We start from the raw sequence: 22,902 nt of genomic DNA, 5'->3' as shown, positions 1-22,902 counted from the left end.
TTATGTGACCAATAATTGGGAAAAAAGTACAGAGCAATATATTAATAAAAGTGAAGTTCTAGATGGGTTAAAACCCATCACTGCTCACAAATTTGCAGAGGATTTAGTGAATATTTTTCAGCTCTCAAAACAAGGTGTATAGAAGTATATATTTTCAAAATATAAACCCATGTAATGTCAAGATTTCAAAATGAAATTTTCAGGTGTTCTGAAGTGTTCTTGACACTTCAAATTGAAAAGGACCAAATTGCCTGCAAACAGAATCACATATTTCACTACTATGCAATATGAAATCTGAACTATGTTCATTTCAGCAAGCAGTTAAGATCTGCAACAGTGGGGTTTATATTTTCACCATCAAAGAAAGCCAAGTGACCTGTTTGCAGTTTGGATTTCTGAGTATAAGTCAGGTTGGTCTGCTTAATTCAAGACAGTAAGTCCACAGGCTTTTATTTGATGAAAATAGCTTCTCAAGCTGGGATTGGTTCTACTGATTTCTTTCCCATTTTTTCTTTTTTTGTTTTAGTTCAGGTATTCAAAGCCAAGAGTCTATTATCGCCCACTCTTCTCCCAACCACTGCCCAGTTTACCATTAAGGAAAAACTTTTGTGTATGTTTCCTGCATTACTGTGACTGTTTTACCAGATCTTGATTGACAGCAAGAAAAAACATGTGCAGCCTCTAAGGGTCATTATTAAACATTGGTTCAAACCTCCAGAAACCTGGAAAAATTAAACTGCACGCTCCAGTGCTCAGAGATTTGATTTCCATTCCCCAACACCCTCTCAAATGATGAATCATGTGGCTTAAAAACACACACTTTGTAAAAGGAAGAAAAGATAAGAAAGTCATGACGATAGAAAGTAGCCAGTCCTTTCCCGAAGTGCAAGGATAACTGTGCAAACTGCCAACTTTAAACTCTCAGGCAGGCAATTGCAGGACAGCCGGCTGCTTCCCACCCTATTTCCGAAACCTTGGGTTGAAAGGGCCTCTCTGGGCACAGCTTTAACACAGAAAATGGTATTTCTCTTCCACATTGCTAAGAATGGATGCTGTGCTGAGCCCTGCTCAGGGGCAAGGGGGAGAAGTCCCACCTTCTTCCCACAGGTTTCCTTCTCTGTCAGCCCCTGCCTCAGCTCTTGGGAAGAGCAGAAGTTGGAGCAGTAGGTCAGGTGTAAATTGCAGACTGCTAAAGGTATTAGTCTTGTAGTCATGCTTTGTTCTGTTCTTGCAAAATCTCAGAACAGCATCGGTGTCCTATTGCAGGACAAGTGCTCCTGGATCCTCACATGGGGCAAACAAAGTTTGGTGGGATGAGGCTGGCTGGCAACCAAGAAGGGACTGGGGGCTATGGGAGGAAAAGAAGAGACCCTTTGTTGAAGGGAAAATACTGTATGGCATTTGTAGAGATACTTTCACCTCCCTCTTTAAAACCAACTCTACAAAACACAACTGTTCTTTCTACTCTGTCTACTCGCTGAAGAGGTGAAGGACCAGTAGAAGAGTAAAGTAGGAAAGGAAAACCAGCACAGACCTCTGAACAGCCACCCTGGGCTTGTGCTGTCACTGGGAGAGGTGCTTTATCTTAGCTGGGCAGCTGTACTGCCTTGGGGTCATGGGGAGTTTTGCCATCAGTTTCCCAAGAAGCAGGACTGCACTGTGAGTCCTTGCTGAATGTCTTGGCATGTTTTATCCGTGATGGCAACCAGATGGCGGCCATGCTTCCCTTCCTACATCTCATCCCATGAACACACCTCATTCCTGGATGACTATGGTAGGCTCCCAGCAAGGCGCTGTAGCCAAAACTGAGTTGAATGCGAAGAATAAGGAAGGCCTAACGAGGCTGTAGAGCCACCGTAGTCAGTTATGATCTGAAAAATGACCTCACCAAGCTTTAACTGCATTAGTTGGTTTCAAGCTGGATCAATTCCCTAATCCAGTACAGGAACAAGTGGGAGGCAAAAAAGCCCCACGCAGTGGTAGCTGGGGTTGATGCTGGGCAGAAGCCTTTCTTTAACACAGCTTGAGAAGAAACCCTTGTCCAGTCCTGTTCACGGCTTTGCTGCTGCGAGGGAGTGAGAACTAACTAAAGAAATGGCAAAAGCTTTTGTGGTGTATGTGCTGCTGCTACAGTGGGTGCTCACCAAGAAAGTTAACACAATTGCTTTTATGTTTTGCTTAGTTCACTGGAAAATTGCTTTTGATCTGGAACCTGTAATTTGTGAGAAGCTTTTATCTCTGATCTTGTCACAGGTATAAGAATTACGTGTGTGGGAAGTCAGTAGGTTGGAAACTTGTCTTGGATTTCCTTTCTTTGCCTCTTGCTGTTTTGGTTTGAAAAGAACTTTCGGTTCTTCTTTCAGTGTGTTTGCCGGTAGCCAAATTTTAAAAATAAACAAAGTTAGCTGTACTATAAAATCAGAGCCTTCTTTTGTTTGTTTTCAATAAAAGAAAAATCCAAATATAATGATCTTACTTGGAAATCAAGACTCCATCTTAACAGCTCCTTGAGTTAAATTAGAGTCCATCTCAGAAAAGGGCTGAAGATACCTTACTGATTGCTTTTCTTTACTTTTTTAGAAAGGGGCTGTTTGCTGGCATGAAGCTGAAGAAGAAGAAAAAAGGCGAGAAAGGGCTGACTATTGCAAACAAAGATGCACTGGGTAAGGCCTCATAAATGAATATTGCAACTGGAAGAGCAGGTGGGGGATTATATTATATCTAATTTCATGTGAACTCATTTGAATTGTGTCTTAGGGCTTAGTATTGATAAAACGGGCAATAAATCCTTGGCACTCCCAAGTAAACAGAGAGTTAATTCTTTTTTGTATTAACTGTTTCATTAAGTCTGCATTCAGACTCTGTGAGTTTGGACTGCTGTATGTGGTAGAGTAAAACAAAAATGTCAGCATGACTCTTACCATAGAGAGACGACACATTTTTGAAAGTTTTTTTTTCTGCTCTAGAGATAGATAATTCATTACAGGTATGTAATTCCTCCAGATCTGTTGCTTCTAGAAACCATAAGAACAAAGCCTGAGTAGGCTCTGATGGCTGGATGGGCTGGCTTGGTAAAGTTGGGAGCTTTACTTAGTAGCATTTCTCCTCTTAAGTGTATGGCAGGTTTCTTTTTAATTATTTTTTATTTTTAACAGATGTGGGTACATCCATATGACATGCAGGGTCTCCTGTTTCTTTCCCTTAATACACCATTGGTTTCCAAGCTAAGGACACATTCCCTTGCACATCCAACCACTGTAATTTTTTCTCCTATCACCACAGTCCTCCCAAGCATCAAAATCTGTAGTTCAGCCGTGTCTTCACCTTCTATAGCTTTATCTTGCATTCTCATGCCTCAGATTTCATGGAATTTTTAAAACATGGACTACTATGTATTTAGTACAGCCCTTGAATCACAGTGTTGTAATAAACCAGCCATGTGAGTCTGTGCTCACTGTTGGACAGAAACAGGGATACCTATTTTGTGCCATAAGCATTATTTACCTAAAGGGCACACTACTTCTGAAAAGATTCTGCTCTGGTCCTTACAGCAAGGTGTTTAGACTTCTGGACCATCAAACTTCTTACCAATTACAGATATGTTGGAGTTTATCTTATGCCCCATGAAAAATACCATGCTCTACAAGATACAGTATACTCTAGTTTACTTGTCTTCCATGTGAGCATTCAGATCTCTGTTTATCTCAAATGACTGAATCATTGAATAGATTGGGGTACTTATGCTGCATCTTCATCTTTTCATTAGTGTCTTTGTTGCTGAAGAATCTGAAGTAGCAAAGAAAACAATCACCAGTTCTCTCTTGTCTTTGTTGGGATTTGGGCTTAGGAGATCTATCGGGGAAGTGTGCAGTAGGGGAATGTTGTCACTCAGTGAACCATCTGCATTTTCTGTCATTGGATCCGTACAAGGGAATAATTCCTGCTGGTTGGTTATGCACAACATACATATGGTTATTGAGAAGGGGGAAAGGATAGCAATTCAGATATTCAAGTTACAGGAAAATGGAGCTATAAAGGGAAAGAAGCTTTGGAAAGAGTTTCCATCTCAACAGAAACCACATGGAACTCACAAAAAGTGGCCCAGACAGGATGTCATACTGACACATCTGTCCCCCAGACATGTCATGGGGGGAAGTTTAACGTGCTTTGGCCTCAGAGCAAACAATACAGACTACTACACACCCATAATCAAACAGCATGTTCTAGAGTAAATAGGATATGGAGGGTAGTCATGGGAACTTGGTGCTACAGAAGCAAACCCATAGACAGACGCCTTTGCCTCAAGGGCTGAAAATCAGGCTATGCCTACATGGATGTGAAGGCAAGTTCACCTTCCCTGTGCTCTAGGGAAGTTGGACAAGAGCCAGGGCGGCAGTCAGGGAGCATATATGTTACATGAGGTTGCTAGTGGAGGAACCTTCATTGAGTGGACTCCTGCCTGGCTGCCTTGCAACACAAGCAAAAGTTGTGCCTGCCTGTACCTGACGGGTGATTTGCCTCAGAGTAGGGGCTTGTGGAAGCCAGCTTCAAAGAGGAACATTCACACCTGATGAGGGCTATCCATGCGAATTTTATTGTACAGTGGATGGTCCTTTGCTACCATCACCAGTTTCTAAACACCCCTCAAGTGACCAAAGAGACAAGGAAGCACTGTTACAACTCTTTGTCTAGTTTTGTAGTGGAGCACAGTGTTGTAGAGTACTTGCAGAAAATGCACTTGGATGTGTTTCCTTTCCTTTGATGTGAGATCATCCATAAGGTCACCTAGGCCCCTGGATATTGCTGGGCAAATCATCTTTACTGTTGCAGCTACCACCTGACAGTTTCTAGACCTGAAATTACACATCCAGAGTCACCGAACATTTCTGGCTTAAAAATGTAATTCTTGGAATGAACTACAGGCACCCAAATTTTAAACTTTCACCTAAAGCGCACAGCTCCCTTCCCAAGGCAAGTGTTGAACACAGACATGTTCAGCAAGAGGGAGAGATCCTGGCAGGACTTCTGTCAAACCACGAGGACAAAGCCGAGCAGCATGGGAAGGGCCAGATGTAGATGTGTACATCTGAGCTAGCTGCTGAGATTTTCTTTATGGTCGGGAAGAAAACCAAGTATTTTTGGAAGCAATTTTTCTCATTTAAATATAACTTTCTACAAGAAAACCCATAAATCATGCTCTTCAACTCTATTTTTCTGTCTTTGATTCTCCAGTTCATCATCTCTGCACAGAGGAAAGGTGAGAAATGATTTCTAAGCTAGGCTCTGCTGCTTTGGTTGCTTGGAAGGGACTGAGGTGTGTCAAACTGTTAAAGACAAACCATGAATGGCAGGCTCACTGCTGCAAATTAATACCTGCAAAACCCAGCAATAATCTGTCCCGCTGTCTTTCTGGCAGATGAGAGGTGGGGCAGTCAGACGTGACTGGTGTACATGTGACTGTTGTGTGTGCACATGGGGTGAAGAGAGCTGCTATAGCTGCAATTTACATGGTATGTGATATTGCACAGGAGGGGAGCTGCTGCTGTAATCAGCGCTGCTCAATACAAACCACTACTGTATCTCTAATTGTGATACCCGAATAAATAAAATATTCAGTTCATGCTGATGAGTTTGTGGCTCTGCTCCAAGTTAGCTTTTTGCAAGCAGAAATCGGAGGTGGGTTTTACTTTCTTGATTGTTTTCTTCATCAGGTGATCATGATGAAAGTGCAAATCTTCACCATGACACTCTCAGAAGACAAGAAGAGGGAGAGGAAGACCTAATGAACAGTGATGCACGGTCCAATGTTTTGGGATCCTCAAGCCCAAAGAGGAAAAGGTATTTCTTGGTGTACCTTACCTAACATCCTCTAAAAAACCTTTACCATCATTCTTGGGAGTGGCATTGCCCCAGGACAATACATCTGCTGACAGAAAATCCATTTGCTGACAGCAGTGATCCCTTCACTCCTGCTCTCCCACATGATAGAGCGGGATGTACTTGTCAGCAAAATATTATCAGCTCAAGACCAATTGTCACCAGGTGCTATTCAGTTCAGGGAGAGATTGAAATGGAGTCTGAGTGCCTCAATTGTGCTAATGAACTCTGCTAATGAAAATGAGTCAAAGGGGCCAGCAATCTCTATAGCTAAGAGTTTGTGTAGTTGTGTGTTTTCCATACAGGGGAGGAATGGAGTCAGGTTTAATAGGATCAACAAATGAAATAATTCTCATGCATGGCAGGTAGCTGCACTGGTCAGTGTGGATGCAAAATATTTCCCTATCACCAAGTATATTAGAAAAATCGGTGGTCTCTGCTGATGAAATCCAGCCTAACAGTTCACAACCAAGCTACCTGCCATAAACAATGCTTGTTTAGTGACACAAAGTCTTTCCGACATGTGTCCAAGTACCAGCTTTTGCCTAGACATTCGTAATTACCTGTTTTGTTATTTAATCAGGGCGAAGCTGGTGACCCGAATTCACGGAGAGGAGCTGAAATCCCAGAACTACCAGGTGAGCAGGGGCTGACTGCCCTTACGTGCCTGTGAAATTCTCGGACAGGCCAGACCTGATCCCAGGAGTGCACGCTGTGTCCTTGTACCCCACAGATTGCCATCACCATCATTGAGGCCAGACAGCTGGTGGGTGAGAACATTGACCCTGTGGTGATGATCGAGATAGGTGATGAGAAGAAGCAAACGACAGTAAAGGAAGGCACAAACGCCCCTTTCTACAATGAGGTAGGTGCTTGCTCCTGAAGAAGACACTTTCTTCAATGGCTCTGGGTAGCCTCCACCACTTGGTAGCTCAAAAGGGGATGAACTAAGTTTGTAGCACTTACATGTCTGAGCAGGGAGATCTGTGCAGGAACTGCTTGAGTTTCAGTCTTGGCCAAGCACCACCAGTAGCTCCCTTGGGTTTAGCTCTGTTTGCTCTTTCTCTTCTCAAATTCAGTCCATCCTGTTCCACACCCCGTCCACTGCATCCCGCCCTAATACAACTGCCTCTGCATTTTTTCAGATGGCCCATTTGGGAGCTTTGTCTTAAATGCCCCCCTTCAGCCTCCCGTTTCTACCATTTCACCATTTCAGCGTTTCCTTGAAATATGTTTGTCCCAGCTGGTAACAAATGAGACCAAAGCAACCCCCAAAACCAACCAGTCCTTTGGGTTTCCTTGTGCCGCCTGTCCCTTTGGGCAGTATCCTGGGATGCAGAGTGAGGGCTGTGGGTATTTGCAAAGGGCAGTGCTGTGCAGCCACACAAGGAGGAGAGTGGAAAACAGGTCTGGGCTACGGCAGACATGAGCCAGGGAGCAAGGAAAGGGATTTTCTATGTCCATCACTGCCTCCTCAGCACCCCTACACCAGGACTTTTTAAAGCAGTAACCCAAAAAGCTAAATGATGCTGCTGAGGGTGCTGGCTACCAGCACAAAGACAATTCTGATCTACTGTTCCCTTTTCCCACAGTACTTTGTGTTTGATTTCGTTGGACCACAGGTGTTCCTGTTTGACAAAATAATCAACATCTCTGTAAGTACTTAGGAAAGCTTTGCACAGTAAGTAAAGGTCAATGGTGTCACTTTGGCTCTAAATGATTCTTCTTAATGTAATTAAAAAGAGAAATAATTTTAGGTACCAAGGGCACTATAAAGTCAGCATGAAATATAGGAAAGAGAAAGGATAGGGAACAGAAAAAGGAGGAAAGGCGGCAGCTGGCAGCGATTTGAAGGAGCATAACCCTAAAGGAAGATTGTGTGTTTTCAGGGACACTCATTGCTGGCTTGGCAACCTGTGAGGTAGAATGAGAAAATTCAGCTCAGTTAAGTGTTTTCAGCATTGTCTCCATCCCTCTAATTTTTAAGCTACCACTTGTTTCAAATGGCCGAGTTGAAACTTCTGGCTTACCTCAGTTCTTCAGGTACAACTGTTTCTACCTAAACTATCCAGGTACCTTACCCTCAGCAGCAGCTCCCAGGCTGCCTGGAAGTGTCAGTGGCTGGTTGCTATTGGCATGGGAGTGGGCTCCGGTTGCTCAGTGCTGCTCCCGCAGCTTGCTGCAAGTCCTGGTGAAGCTATGTGACATCTTAGAACAGCCCTGATGGAAGACACACATGCTCTTGGACTTCTTGCAGTTTGGAAGGCCAAGCCTATGGAGCCATGCTAGTTGTCTTACCAGAGGCTCCTGAGGTTCATCACCACGTTCAGCAAAGCTGCTAAGGAATTAAGGAAGATGTCCTGAGACTGTGGACAGCGCTGTATTTGTGTTACTTAGAAATATCACAAGCTGTGCTGTTCATGAGCTGGTTTTTGCATTTTTAATACCAAAAGTCCCACCACTTGGCCAGAGAAATGAGCACTGAGTTGTTGCCCCAGGAAAGGTGCTTTCCCCCTGAAGTTCTTTGTCCATTTCCAAAATATACGCCAGGAAAGGGTCGGTGCTGGTTGTGCTTGACAGAGACACACTCACTGGGGCCTGCTTGCCATCTCATTTACATCTATATCACTTCTCTGATTTCATTAATGTTGTGAGAGGTAAATCAGAATTGAGTCTCTTAGTTTATATGCACATTGAAATATTGCAAAGAAACATTTTAATTCTTCCTCCTCTGGGTGTACTCAGTTCTTATGGCAATTCGGATATTGCACAGAGAGTTACATGGTTTCTGCAGCCTAGTGTGAAACCAGTTATGCCCCATGTGTTTATATTCATCACAATTTATTTAAACCTGCCAGGGTAAGTAATAACAACTGCATCCTCTGAAGACGCATCCATCTGATTCCTGCACTGTATAATCCTGGGACCTGGGATGAACCTGTGTGATTCCACTTGGATGCAACTATATCAGTTTCTAAATTGGCACAATATTGGGTTAAGAACAGATTTCAAATGCTTGCTGTATCTGCTGTGGTTGTGTACACCCAGTTTTGGGTGGTGTTGGATGTCACGGCTTATTACCTCCGAACCAAAGGAGACCTTTGTTTGGATTACTTTTGCTTATGCTCACTGGGAAGAGAGATAATGATACTCTTTAACCAGCCTTTTTCTAACAGGTTATGCACAATAAACTGATTGGGAGTGTGCTGATAGGCTCCTTTAAAGTAGATCTGGGGACAGTCTATAGTCAGCCAGGTAAGTCGTGCATTTTCTGCCCTTTTTGGCTATTAAATGAGATGTGAGGCAGGGAAGGAGAGGAGAGGGAGGTGTGCTGCTATTTCACTTAGATGCTTGTGGTTTATGCCAAGGGATAAACTTAACAAGGTTTTTGGAAAGATTGTTTTTCCATTTGGATACCAGCCACATTTTTGGAAACAGGTTCAACACTGGAAACACCTTGAGAATCTGCCCATTGGTGGGAAGCACTTACAAAGAACAGCTTTTCTTCAGGGGTAGAGAGGGCAGCTCAATGCTCTACAAAACCTAACTCCACTCATTGGTAGCAGAGCATCCAAAACTGTGCAGCGTGTGTTGGGGTAGAAGGGATGGAGGGAGGGAGAGTGGGATGGAGCGTGGAAGGAATGATGAGGAGAGCATGAGACGAGAGGAGGAGCAGCCCATAATGGGAGAGAAAAGAAGGAGATGACAAAGATGTGATCATGGGTCCACTTGACCTGCCATCTTCAGAGCTGTCCAGTGCTTTTGGAAATCTAAAGCTAAGAAAAGATCACTTGTCTCTTTTTTGGTCTGTTTTTACAGCCATCCACAAAACATGTATCTTTCTTCTATAGTTATTGAAGGACCTAGTCTTTTCTCAGTCTTTAAGAATGAATGTATTTAGGCCACTTCCTATAGATGTCACCCAGTTATGGCAGAAGTGTAGAGTCATTCAAGCCCCATGCTGCCTTCAGGGTTTCTGCAAGAGTCAGAAGAGAGTATTGGCCTGACTGGAGTGAGCAGCCTACGTCCGTACTCAGACTGCGTTAGTCTCTGAAGTCTGTCCTGTATCTTCTGCTCACACTTCTACAGGAGGGTGGTGTCTGAGGGGTGATCCTGAGCTCATATCCCTGGTATATTCTGGTCTCTCCCTCCCACTCCCTTACACACCCAAGGTGATGGCCAAGGACTTTACGTAAAGTTTTAGGGGGGTTGCTGAAGCAGGACTGCAGCAAGGGCTGTTGTGGGTGAATTGTCTTGTGCATTTTCCCACTGGAAAGATGGAGCCAAACCTGCTTCTGGCTGCTGCTTCTTCCTCTGATAGCTGCCCAGCCTCCTTTCTCAGCTGGCTGCCGGTGTTATGCCTTGCCATTGCTCTCAGCAAGGGTTTTGCCGCTGGAGAGTTCTGAGATCTTCAGACAGTTCTCATCAAAAAGTTGGTTTTCCCTCATAAAGCCTCAGCCTTAATTCAGGTTGTCCTGGTTTCAGTTGGGATAGAGTTAATTTTCTTAGTAGCTGGGGCAGTGCTTTGTTGCTGTGTTTTGGATTAGGTGTGAAAACAATGTTGGTAGGACACCGATGTTGTTAGTTGTTGCTGGGTGATGTTTATACCAAGTCAAGGACTTCTTAGTTTCTTGGGCCCTGCCAGAAAGAGGGCTGGAGGGGCACAGGAAACTGGGAGGGGACACAGCCAGGACAGCTGACCTGAACTAGCCAAAGATGTACCATGGGACATCATGCTTGGTGTATAAACTGGGGGAGGGGAGGGTTGGCAGGGGCTGCCGATCATTGCTCAGGGACTGGCTGGGCATCAGTCATCAGGTGGTGAGCAACTGTATTGTGCATCACTTGTTTTCTTTTCTCCCTTCCCTTTGGATTTCATTCCTCTCCCCTTCTCCCTTTTTATTGTAACTATTTTTGTTCTTTTGGTTTTATTTTATTTCAGTGGTTAAATTGTTCTTATCTCAGCCCTCAAATTTTACATTCCAATTCTCCTCCCCATCTCTCTGGGTGAGGGGGAAGTGTGCGAGCAGCTCTGTGGTACTTAATTGCCAGCTGGGGTTAAAACATGACTGTCATGTGAAAGGGTGTGCGTGTGTGGTGTGTGTGTGTTATCCTCTCAACCCCAGGTGTTTGATCTGTCTGTTGGCACCCCAGGAAAGCCCAGACCCTTGTGCCGGGCCAGTCTGTCAGCATCCCGTTACAGGGACCCTTTGCTGAACAGTCCCGCTGGATCGGAGGGCGATTCAACTGCCTTGTTCAGGGAAACACGCCAACAGCATGAGGGGGACCCCTCAGCTGGTCTTCCCACTTAATTTGGATGTGTTACCCACTGCTGGCAACTGCTAGTGCCCACAAAGGACCAACACCAACAATTTACGGAATCGCACTCTTTATTAGTATGACATCATGACAAATTAAGGTTTGTGATTGCCGATGATAGGGACTGCCTGCAAAAACAAGCTTGAAATGATATGCAACTAAATTACATACAACTAAATTATAATCACTAATAACAGCTGTTGTGAGTTAGTTATTTAGCATGCATAAGTCAACGCATCCCTATGGGGGAGAAGACAGGTTCAGCCTGTCGACTGATCCCAGAAGTTACGATGGAGTCTTCCCTCACTTCTCCCCTCATCTGTCCACTTTTTATACTTCATAGTACATTGCATATTCATTCATCATACACAGGATTGGTTACAAGTTTCTCGCTTCCAATGCAAATTAGTACTCATCTTCAGATAGGGCTACTGAAGTTCTCTACTAACTATGCATGCTCCTCAAGTGGGGTTTTGCCCTCTTTCAGGGGGACTATTTGAGTTGGAGGTCATGATCTCCCACTACCACAATTATCTTTGTCTTATTTTCAACTAATTTTCTGATGATGTCAGTGGATTGCAACACCTTATCATCCTGTTTCTTCTCATAGCCAGAACTTCCCTCACTTGAAGGCTTCTTTCTGTGTAACTTAGATAACGGTGTTCTTTTCACTGTCTGTTCTTTGTTTCTCATCCTCCCCAAGGGCGACTACCTTGATTAGAAGTCCCTTCATAACAACTTTAGAGAGTGATTCAGCTTGACCTAGCTTTGTGAACACTGAATCAGAGTTGGGCAATCCAGGAGTTTAGATGATAATTCCCCCGCTTTGGATTTATTTCAGTCCAGGACTAGTCCATTTCCATCACATTTAGGTGGAGCTTGAGTGACTCTAGTCATACATATTGTTTTTACTAACTGGTATCGTGTGCCCAGTGAGGTGTAGAAGTACCTTGGAAGCAGATAACTTTGAGATGGAGTGTGCATTAGTATTATGAGATTATTTCATCTGAGGAAAGTAATTGTACCACGGTAGTTGGCTCAGCCACAGGTATCTCATGGATTCTTCATGCAACAACTGGTATGCAGCTTATCAGCTGTATGGTGCTATCGAGTTCCCATTCCTGCAGGGAGCACAACAGAGCATGGTCGCAGTGTTTTCGCTCTGCTCCATTCTCCGTCACTCCTACCAGCATGTGCTGAGCTGGCAGGATGTGTGGCTTAGGGAGCTGTGGTGATGTAGATTCTGTGCATACCACCCATCCTGAAGGTGATACCTGGATTTTAGCCTAAAAAAGCTTTCTGTAATACTGCACTTGTTAGGACCCAAATTTCTCTGATTTCCCCCCCTGAAGGTGATTTTCCCACAATGACACAGGTGCTGAAATCTCACCTGACCTTCCACTGGTCTTTAGTCCCTGATCTCAGTAACCTTTGATGAAGATGAGCTTGTTCCTGATGAGCTCTAGATCCGTTCTTTTTGGTCACACAACATTTTGGACCCTCCAGATGTGCCCGGTAAAAAAGTGTGCTTCAGCATGACCCTCCTGAAAGCAGGCAGGTTGTTTGCAGTGCCCTTTCTGAGAGTGGAAAGGAGAATTATTTACATTTTTTGCATCTACTGTTTGGATATTTAAGTTTGTCCTTCTTACAGGTCATCAGTTTTGTGACAAGTGGGCGCTTCTCACAGACCCTGCTGACATTAGGACGGGAGCCAAGGGATACCTGAAGTGTGACATCAGTGTGACTGGGAAAGGTGATGCAATACAAGCTGCACAGAAAACAGCTGATACTGAGGAGCAGATTGAAAAGTACTGCAATAGTTTCTTTTTTACTGCTTTCTTCTTTACCAAGTACCTCAAGGGGGTCCTCTGTGCTCCTTTCAGTCCTTTCCTTGCTAACTTAGGGTTAATAGCAGGGTGGCATTGTACACCTGGCTGTTCTGATGTGCTCAAAGAGAGCTTTTACAATCTCCTCAATTAAATTGAAGGGCATGTTAGGGTCACTTCTCTGCAGCTGATGGAGTTGACCATGCATTGTGGCTAAGTGCCAGATTACCCCTGACAGAAGGTTCATTGGTCTAAAACCAGCTAAATATTTCTGAAGAGCAGTGCAATATGAATTAAAAATATGAGGAAAAGCTATTCCTTCTCCTCTATCAGATGTGTGTGTATGGATATTTTCCATACCCTTAGATAAACTCAAGTGCATTAGCATTCTCCTTCAAGGTGGTAAAGTATGCTGCCAGCATACTTCAAATTTTACAAGATCAATGTTTCTGGTCAATACTGACATACTGGACCAAGTCCATGGAGAGTCACCAAGATGATGGAGGGCTGGAGCACATGGTCTACAGGGAAAGGAGTGTGTGTATGTGTGTGTGAGGTGGTTTCTTGGGCCTTAAGAAGAGCAAGTAAAGGGGTATCCTACATGAAAGCATTGGAACAGGCTGCCCAGGGAGGTGGTGGAATTATCATCCTTGGAAGTGTTTAACAAGAACATACATGTGGTGCTTAAAGGCATGGTTTAGTGATGGACTTGGCTGTCCTGGGTTAATGGTTGGACTTGATGGTCTCAAAGGTCTTTGCCAACCTAAACGATTCTATGATTTTCTCATGGTAACCAGAAATTTTTTTGGTTTAGATGCAGAAGCAAATTCTTACACCTTTTTTTGTCTTGTCAGGGTGCAAGCTAACTAGAGATGACAATTTTGTTGGAAAAAATACTACTTCATTGTTTGAGTTTTCAGTTTTAAGGAAATGGCTTCTTTTTGTCTTTCAGGAACCTATTGATCCCCAAAGGCTTTCCATCTGAAAGACCATGGGCCAGGTTTTATGTGAGAATTTACAAAGCAGAAGGACTTCCAAAGATGAACTCTAGTATCATGGCCAATGTCACCAAAGCTTTCGTAGGTGACAGTAAGGACCTTGTGGATCCCTATGTGGTGGTCATGTTTGCAGGTCAAATGGTAATTGGGATCCTCTTGATTACAAATGTAGGCCTTCTTTCCTATTAGCTGTGCTGCAGGCATGTGATTATGCTTATGTCCTTTATAGTTACATAAATTAAGTAAAAAGCGTATTTCTGTAATCTGAAAGAAAATTTTCAGTTCTTAAATTATGCAGGAACAAAGTGATGGAAACACTTAATGCCAGCTGATCTAATATCAGCCTCACAGCAGTAGGTTAGAGTCAGGCAGCAGGAGGGGAAGGAGAATTCTGTAGATCTGTTATTAAAACATCAAGTTACAAGACAGTGAACTACCCAGTGTGGTATTAATTAAGTGCTATGTTCTGGTCTTCCTAGAGTGAAAAAGGGAAGCAGGGATGAAATCAGTGAAGATGGGTCAGTCTGGATTGTAGGGCTGTGTTTTGACTTCTGAATTACTCTGCTGTGATTCAGGACTTCTGTAGCTTTTCTGTGGGTAGCAGAAGTGTTTGAGTAGACTGTCTCAGTGTTGCCTGTCTTCATTGCTCCCAGAGCTCCTTCAACATCAAACATGGTGCTACAGAGACCTGCCGAGAGGGACCTTCTGACTTTGGTGCAAGAGGAGTACAGAGGAATTCCAGGGACCTGGTCCTCTGGGGTACACCTGTGAAGCACCGTGTCAGCGAGTTTGTCTTGATTATTGGTGTAAATAGGGAAAGAATCAAACTGGAAATGATTTTAAGCCAGCAATGCTTTCTGTGTGCAAGGAAGCCTTAGGGAGAACTCCAGCAAGTAATTTACAGATGTTTCAGGCATGAGAATGAGTGCCTCAGTGCTGATTTTGTGTTTTGCTGTGAATCCAAACTGCAAAGTATTACATCCCAAACCAGTATGGGTTAAAACGGTCGGATGCATGCAGCTGCTGCAGGTTTAATAGAGGGCTGAAGGAGACATGAGAATGGATCAGTGATGTGAGTTTACATGCTGGTGTATAAAACATGGGTTTAGAGGTATCGTCAGTGTGTTCCCTGACTCTGTTCTCCCCACCAATGTGAAAGTAGAAGGCCTCCCACAGCCTGTGGCTGCACAGACTGTGATAATGGCCCTACTGTCTCCTGCAGGCTAGGAGGCATGGCTCCAGTCTCTACATCCCTAGCACACAGGCATATGCCCAGAATGTGAGCTGCAGCAATCATATTTTATACTAGATAAATTGCCTCATTTAAGGTAGTTTCATTGGTACATGCTGTCTGGCAGCTGTAATGAATTTCACGTTTTATGAGACAAATTGCGCTGCATTACCACTACCCGGGTATTTCAAAAGCCATTTGAAGATGTGCAGTTTGTAACAGAAATGCCAGAGCCTGGCTTCCTAGTTATGTTTTGTGCATAAGGGCCCTGAAGAACTAGATCTTATTCCAGGCTCTGCCGCGTGGAGGTGAGAATTCTTTAGCCATAATGTGGTCTTTTATTAGATATGGAGGGGAAAATAAACAAGCTGATAGAAAAGCCCAAGTACTTTCAAGACAGCAATTTGTGCTTTAAAAATGTCCGGAGAGATGTTGCCAAGTGCAATTTGTGCTACACTCATTGCTATTCTCCAGAGTCTGACCCCTCTGGGGTTAAATTTGCTGGACTTTCATTTCAGGGTCGAACGACAGTGCAAAAGAGCTGTGCAGATCCAGTATGGCACGAACAGATTATTTTCAAGGAAATGTTCCCTCCACTCTGTCGAAGAGTCAAAATCCAGGTCTGGGATGAAGGCAGCATGAATGATGTGGCTTTAGCTACCCACTTCATTGACTTGAAGAAAATATCAGATGAACAAGACGGTGACAAAGGTAAAGGGGAAAATGTCTGCTCTAGAATATGCCCTTAAGGTAAAATCTGTTTGCTTGGTATCTGGGCACTGGCTAATCCCATTTTAGGAATGCCCAGAGCTCAAGTGAACATCCATATAGTTTTTGTTGGTTCTGAGAGACCTTTTCTTGCTTAATTTGAAGCTACATTACATTGTGCTTGGTGCATGGAGGTCTGCCACTGCTTGTCTTGTTACAGAGCTGCTACATAACTTGGTACCTTCTTTGTGACTGGCAATAGTCTGCTCTAGTCCATTAGGGATGACTGATATAAGCTTATAGTTTGTGCAAGTTTCAGTTGGGTGATGAAAGCACAAAGTGCAAATCATGGACAGAGTAGGGTTGTGGTTTTGATCTACCCAGTAAGAGCAAGGCGTTTAGGTAAGGCTCAGCTGGGTGCTATCGCATCCCAAGGAGGTATGATGGACTAGTGTGTTTGTCCTCACTTATGTGAGGTAAAGCTCGCTACCTGGAGTCTTTTTACTGATGCTTGAGTCTACATGTGTAGCCTTATTGACGTTCTGCGATCTACATGTGGAACATGGTCAGTTATCACCGCTCAGCAAAGGCATAGTAACTCCTTAAACTTGGCAATTCAAATGTGTATCTGAGTCCTTGATCAGAAAATAAAAGATAAACCATGTAAACTGAGTAGTGACATGGGCTTGGGAACAGTTTGAACTGGGTGAAAAAGCCTCCGTTCCTCTCCTACCATGTCCCAGCCCCCAGTCTGTGGGAGAAAGTTCTTTTTTTCAAGAGGTGCAACAGACCTCATGTCCCAGCACGTGTGGTATGAACACCTTCTGAGAAAGAGCTCCACACCAGCAGAGTCCCTGGCTGGGTATTGGCAGAGGCTCTTTGGTGCCAAAGAATTGCTCTGAAAATAATGCTGAATATGAGGTATCCCAGCCTGCACAGAAATGAGTCCTGTCTGGCTTTTGGTTGCAAGAGGCAAGATTTCTTGGAGCAGACAGTAAGGAAAGCATGCTAACACCTAGCAGAAATGCCACAAAAGGTGCTTTATCTCCAGGGTTTTTGCCTACCTTTGGGCCTGCCTGGATCAATCTCTATGGTTCACCCAGGAACCACAGCCTCATGGATGACCACCAGGAGCTTAATGAAGGTTTTGGAGAAGGGGTCTCCTTCAGGGGGCGTCTCTTCATTGAGATTGCTGTGGAGATACTTTCAGGAGGAGCCCGTGAGTCGAAGTTTTCAAGTATTATCAAGGACATCAAATTGCCATCTAAAGACTTCAAAGCACCCAAAGGAAAAGACAAAACTGAGAAAACAGGAGAGGATCGAAAGTCACCTTCTTTTTCAGATAAGATGAACTCAACTGAAGTGGAAGTGGAGCCATTCGATGTGCCTTCAGAGGTCAGTATGATATTAAGAGATTGATTGACATATGTCCTTAAACCTCCAAGGATGGCACTGATATGTGTATTTGGGTTCAGGCCATGTAATACTGCTTTTATGTGCTCCCTACAGCTTCTTGCATGCCTCCATAGTCTTGGGACTTTCCCTTAATAATGCAGCAAAAATGGAGCATTAATGTGTACCTGTAACTCATAAAAACATCGCAAGTAGGACTTGGTTTCCATAAAACTTAGTCTCCTGTCCTGTTGTCCCTTCTGCACTAGCTGCATCCATGTGTTCCTGGTAGAAACTTACATGTTGTCATATCTGCTAAATACAAATCTGATAAAGAATTGACAGAAAGCCAATCGCAGCAGCTGTTAATTATAAATTCTAATTTCCTGCAGTCATTTGACAAAATCGGTAGTGGTCAGTTTTGTCAGTTGAAGTCAGTAGGGAATACCTGACACGGAATTTGTGCAAGTGCAGAGAGATGCATCCCAGCCTGTTTTACTCTCCTCCTTTAACCCTAGATTTTCAACATAGTTTTAGATTGCTAGTCTCTTTACGAGAAGGGCTGCAGATCATGTGCTCAGTCTCAGCTGGCATTAACTGGTGTTACTTTCCTAACTCCACCTGTTGTACTGGGTTACATTATAGGCAGATCTGTGCTATGATGCTCTGAGAAGGTCATGCAGTTGTGGCAGGACATGTGGGCTCAGGTGCTGAGCCACACTTAAGCTTTAATTCCCTGCTCCATCACATCACTGTCCGGAAGCAAAAGCACATTGGTACATGTATATGCAAGCTCTATTTATTTTTTTTTTTTTTTCCCAATAAATAGAATCCTATAATCATTTAGATTGGAAAAGACCTTTGAGAGTCCAACTGTCAACCCAGGACTGCCAAGTCCACCACTAAACCACGTCCCTAAGCACCATGTGTGCATGTTTTTCAAACATCTCCAGGGATGGTGCTTGACCACCCTTTCAATGAAGAAATTTTTCCTAAATCCAATCTAAACTTCCCCTGGTGCAACTTGAGGCCATTTTGTCATGTCCTGTCGCTTGTTCCCTGGGAGAAGAGACCGATCCCCCCCTGCCTACAGCCCCCTGTCAAGGAGCTGCAGAGAGCGACAAGGTCCCCTCTCAGCCTCCTTTTCTCCAGGCTGAACACCCCCAGCTCCCTCAGCCGCTCCCCATCAGACTTGTGCCCCAGCCCCTTCCCCAGCCCCGTTGCCCGTCTCTGGACACGCTCCAGCCCCTCCGTTTCCCCCCCTGCAGTGAGGGGCCCAGCACTGAACACAGGGTTCGTTTCCTTTATTATATCTGATTCTTAGTGTTTTGACTCCACCTCTACACGTAAATAGGGGAGAGGAAATTGTCCTTTGGTCTTGAAGCCCAGCCCTGAGAAGTGCTCTTCCCTGGCCTGTGCCCTGGCATTGCCAGCATGAGTGCTAGCTGGAGCAGATCAAGGAGTATGTTAGCGGAGAAATGGCAAGCCAGTTGGGCAAACCTGTGCACTGGTCTTGCTTTACCTACTCATATAGTTGTAAATTGCCTCTGTCCCTCGGTTCGTCTCTGAAGATTGTAATCAAGGTGATATGAGAAGAAATTTATTTCTATAATATAGATTATCCTTTATATGGCAGAAATCCATTATTGTGAGGGGCTCAAACACTATGGTCTTAGGTGCTAGCTAAATACTCCAAGGTGCTAGCTAAATACTCCAAGTAGAGGAACAAGTCCCTTTGTACACCAATAAATATTAATAGTAGTAAAAAGGATTTATTTCTGGCTACTCTGCCTCAGTTTTAAATACAGAATGAATAAAAGGCAACAGCATAATACAGTGATGCTTAATATTCTTTTGTTTTTGACATTCAGCAATATTTCATGCTACAGAAGACACAGTAATTGTATTACAGCTCTCTGAAAGGAAAAGCAGGAACTGGGGACATTACAAATAAGGCAAAAAATGTCTCATAGGGCCTCTGAGGCAACAGAGGCAAATTGCCCAGCCCCACCGCACAACTTTTTTGACCTATTCTGGCAGCAAGATGATGTAAAACATATGCAATTTGCTTTCTTTATAATGAGAGATAGATGTTTGTGTCATAGTTTCTGAGCCTCAGCTTTATTAGACACCCTATGCTCTGGGTTCATGCTGAAAATAATCAAGATGCAAGGAAGCCAAAGTTACTCCAGAGCTGCAATCTGTTTGTGGTGTTATCTTTGATGTGTGATGCTGCTAATCCTTTCACCTAAACCTATGCCCTTCTACTGTCTATAGCAGATGTTTTTCAAAATTAAGAGATCATGGGCTGTGTCAAAAGCTGTTTCTGCTTTGCAAAGTCAGGGAAACAAATATTCATATACAGCTGATGTTTTATTCAGTGCCTCACTCGGTTGCAAAATAAGCTAGTGGTGATCTTGCCTAATGGGCTTCAGCACACTGGTGCCCATACTGTGAAATGAGTAGGGTTTGCATTGGAGAGATTGTGGCAGTCAGGGTGTAAATCTGGGGAAAACTCAAAACTTAAAACATATCACCTTTGAGCTTAGCCTTGGTTTGAGGCTAGTGATACCAGGGAAGGCAAAGAGTGGAGGAATGTGCTCCCCTTGGCCCCTTAGATCCCACCTTTGGCTCTATGGTTTAAAACACAGCAGGATAAAAAAAAAAAAAGGGAGGACTGCTTGGTTTCAGTAGGCTTTGGCATAGGGCTGCCATCTAAAATGTGGATACCAGAAATCTCTCTGTCTTACTGGTGTCACTGGGAGCTGAGTGTCAAAGTCTTGACTTTGGGCAAGGTCAGAGTCTTGGCAGTACAAACACATGGGCAGTAGGTCAAGGTCATCCTGGGGAAAGCAGAGCTGGGTGAGCATTCCCCTGCCTGGATGCAGTATGGTGGCAGCATTTACTATTGCAATGCGAAGGAAGACTACGGCCACACTCACTGATAAATGACATATTCGGATGGTGATAGTTTGTTACTGCTGCGCTAAAAGAGTGCCCTTAAACTGCCCTTGAACGGCCATAGATGTATAATTTGAATGATGGTACAAGAGTATGTGAAGGTGCTGAAACCATTTAGCAGCGACCACTGGTGAGGCAGAGTATGAAGTGAGGGGTAATGACTTTTATGTAACCAGTTCTGATATAAACTAGACAATATTGACAAGGCCAAAGCACATAGGCTTATCTCTTTTTCCAGTCATACCTATTTCTCAGAGAAGACGTATTACTTCCTACAAATTGTGCCTCGCCAACCACTTCAGACCAATAGGTTTACGACAGTAACACTGCTGCTAAAGGCTTATAAAGACTCCTCTGTGCTGCAAAAAAAGAGTAGAAGGTAAAATAAATGTGATTTTCCTGCTTCTTTCTTCTCCAATAGATCTATGAAGAGAAATTTCAGGAATTTCTCCTCTTTGGGACATTTTTTGAAGCCACGATGATTGATAGGAAGGTCGGAGACAAGCCAATAACCTTTGAGGTTTCCATTGGTAAGTGTGTTAAGCTCTTCTCCAAAGGAGAGAGGGAATCTCAGGAGCAAGTGAAGGCTCTGTGTTACTGACGGCTGTGTCTCAGGGCTCAGGAGTCAGCTTCAGAGTCGGGCTTACATTTGAATTAAACCCTGATCATAATTTCACTGGATAGTAGTCAAACTAGGCATACTGATCTGTCTCTAGTCCCAGATACCCAGTGTTAATACAAATCCTCTCACCCACTATATAGAGCAAGTTACCCCATATTCAGCCTCCTAATCTCTTGGCAAACAAAACTCAAGTAATTTACTTTAGGTTAGAGTTCATTCTGTAGTGTCCACTGCAATTAGTCCCTGGCTGTGAGGGACCCCCTTTGCACAGAAGATCCATGTGGACCATCTTGGCCAACCCTGCTGAGCTGCATGTGAGTCTGTGAGTGGGGCATGGGGGTGATGTAGAGCCAAGCCTCAAAATGCATGCAGCAGCTTGTCCTCTAAGATCTCTCTGGTAAGGCTTGTCCTCTTTCTGAGTAAAGCAGGACTGTACTATGCGAGTGATACCCTCATGGAGGAGCTGAATTGTCCCCAAGAGCAGACTAAAGAGAAAATGAAGACACTTTCATGAACATTGAGTGGGTATTTTCAAAAGCAGAACACATTTCCCTTGAGAGAAGCTTGAATTTGTCTCATTTCCCATATAGAAGTTTGCTTATGTCTGTACAAACCCCACTTCGAATCCGAGTGCACAGTAGCACCCTGGCACTTCCCATCTTTGTGCTTGTGTACCTTAGTGTGCTCAGCTGTAAGGCTGTGTGTGCAGGGAGAGATGTCTGTGACAAACAAGACAATCAATGAGTGATATAGATTCCTGCTGAAACTTAGCAGGAAGCTAAGCTGAGAATGACAAGAAGCTCGTTTGTATAGTTAGGCAAGAAATTATACTGATTCTTGTCAGAATTAATACTAAAGATAAATCTGGCTCTGAATTCTGGACCTGAACATCTACCAGCTACCTGTGCAGTTGAAATTTGGATCCGAATTTGGCAAATGGCCATTATTTACATGAAAAGCTGGACCAAAAGTCCAGATCAAGATGTATGGGGTGATTCTTCTCCAGCAGGGAATGGTTTCTGCCTGTCTGTAATAAAATCTGTAATTACCCATCTGATGGATGCACCTCTTTCCCAGTGCTGATAATTGCCCTTTAAGGCAAAATCCTATGAGAGAAGATGGCTGTATTGTTAGCAGAGTTGTCTGGTGTTAGGCTTGAAGCTGGGGCCTCAAAGCATTGTTATTACTAACTCTGCAACACCACTATGCCAGATTTGCTTGTCTGAAAATGAGCTTTAGCCCTTCTGAGATCAGACTTTGAAATTATCATCCATATGTTGTAAACAAGACATACATTTGCTGTGTAAATCAAACACATAATTTGGGCTCTTGGGTCTAGAAATATCAACAGCAGTATTGTTTCGCTTCTGAGTTTCTTTAACAAAAGCAGAAGGTCCTGGGGGCCAGCAATCAGAAGATCACATCACTTAGTGGTGGGGGTAGTATACCAGGTATATATCACATAGGGCAGGTAAGGAAGCACAGTCCTGGAGTCTGAAAAGTCATTGGGACCGACATACCCCGTCAGGAGCTTTATAAACTGCGTTATGGCTGGAACACCTAATGAACAGGAGGGGATAATGATTTTCCACTGGTATGACTGGTCTTTCTCTTTTTTTTAAACCTCATTCAGGTTTACTGCCTCCAAGCTAGTCATCTCTTCACTTGTAACTCTCTGTCTCTAGGTAATTTTGGAAATATTACTGATGGGGTGTCAGCAGGAGCTGGAGGGAAAAAGAAGTTACATGATGGAGAAGCAGAAGAAAGCTTGCTACATGAGGTGGAGGGTGAAATTTCGTACAACCTTGGAGTACCCCTGATATCCACCACCCCCCCCGAGAAGCCACTGATCACAGGTGGGAACAGGTAAGAATTGGTTTCAAAACTTCATTGTGCAGGATTCTAGTTTCTATTTTGTGATCCTGCAGGACTCATTCATGAACCCTGGCAGCACTAAACAGGTAGTGT

General features: G+C 43.8%; 1 protein-coding gene across 1 annotated transcript in view; it reads left to right on the top strand.

Moving 5' to 3' along the window:
- The first annotated feature begins 287 nt into the window (after positions 1 to 287).
- Positions 288 to 22,902, top strand: part of FER1L6 (fer-1 like family member 6) — a 74,497-nt gene continuing 51,882 nt past the window's right edge. The window contains exons 1-14 of the mRNA XM_014279360.3: positions 288 to 410; positions 527 to 531; positions 2,581 to 2,663; positions 5,712 to 5,838; positions 6,461 to 6,515; positions 6,611 to 6,742; positions 7,470 to 7,532; positions 9,054 to 9,132; positions 12,848 to 13,004; positions 13,975 to 14,161; positions 15,770 to 15,962; positions 17,011 to 17,354; positions 20,734 to 20,842; positions 22,620 to 22,800. Coding sequence (XP_014134835.1) covers positions 288 to 410; positions 527 to 531; positions 2,581 to 2,663; positions 5,712 to 5,838; positions 6,461 to 6,515; positions 6,611 to 6,742; positions 7,470 to 7,532; positions 9,054 to 9,132; positions 12,848 to 13,004; positions 13,975 to 14,161; positions 15,770 to 15,962; positions 17,011 to 17,354; positions 20,734 to 20,842; positions 22,620 to 22,800 — 1,838 coding nt within the window. The remainder of the gene's footprint in view (positions 411 to 526; positions 532 to 2,580; positions 2,664 to 5,711; positions 5,839 to 6,460; positions 6,516 to 6,610; positions 6,743 to 7,469; positions 7,533 to 9,053; positions 9,133 to 12,847; positions 13,005 to 13,974; positions 14,162 to 15,769; positions 15,963 to 17,010; positions 17,355 to 20,733; positions 20,843 to 22,619; positions 22,801 to 22,902) is intronic.

This window comes from Falco cherrug, chromosome 3, assembly GCF_023634085.1.
Source record: "Falco cherrug isolate bFalChe1 chromosome 3, bFalChe1.pri, whole genome shotgun sequence".
Lineage (NCBI taxonomy): Eukaryota > Metazoa > Chordata > Aves > Falconiformes > Falconidae > Falco > Falco cherrug.
This window is presented reverse-complemented; position numbering and strand designations above follow the sequence as displayed.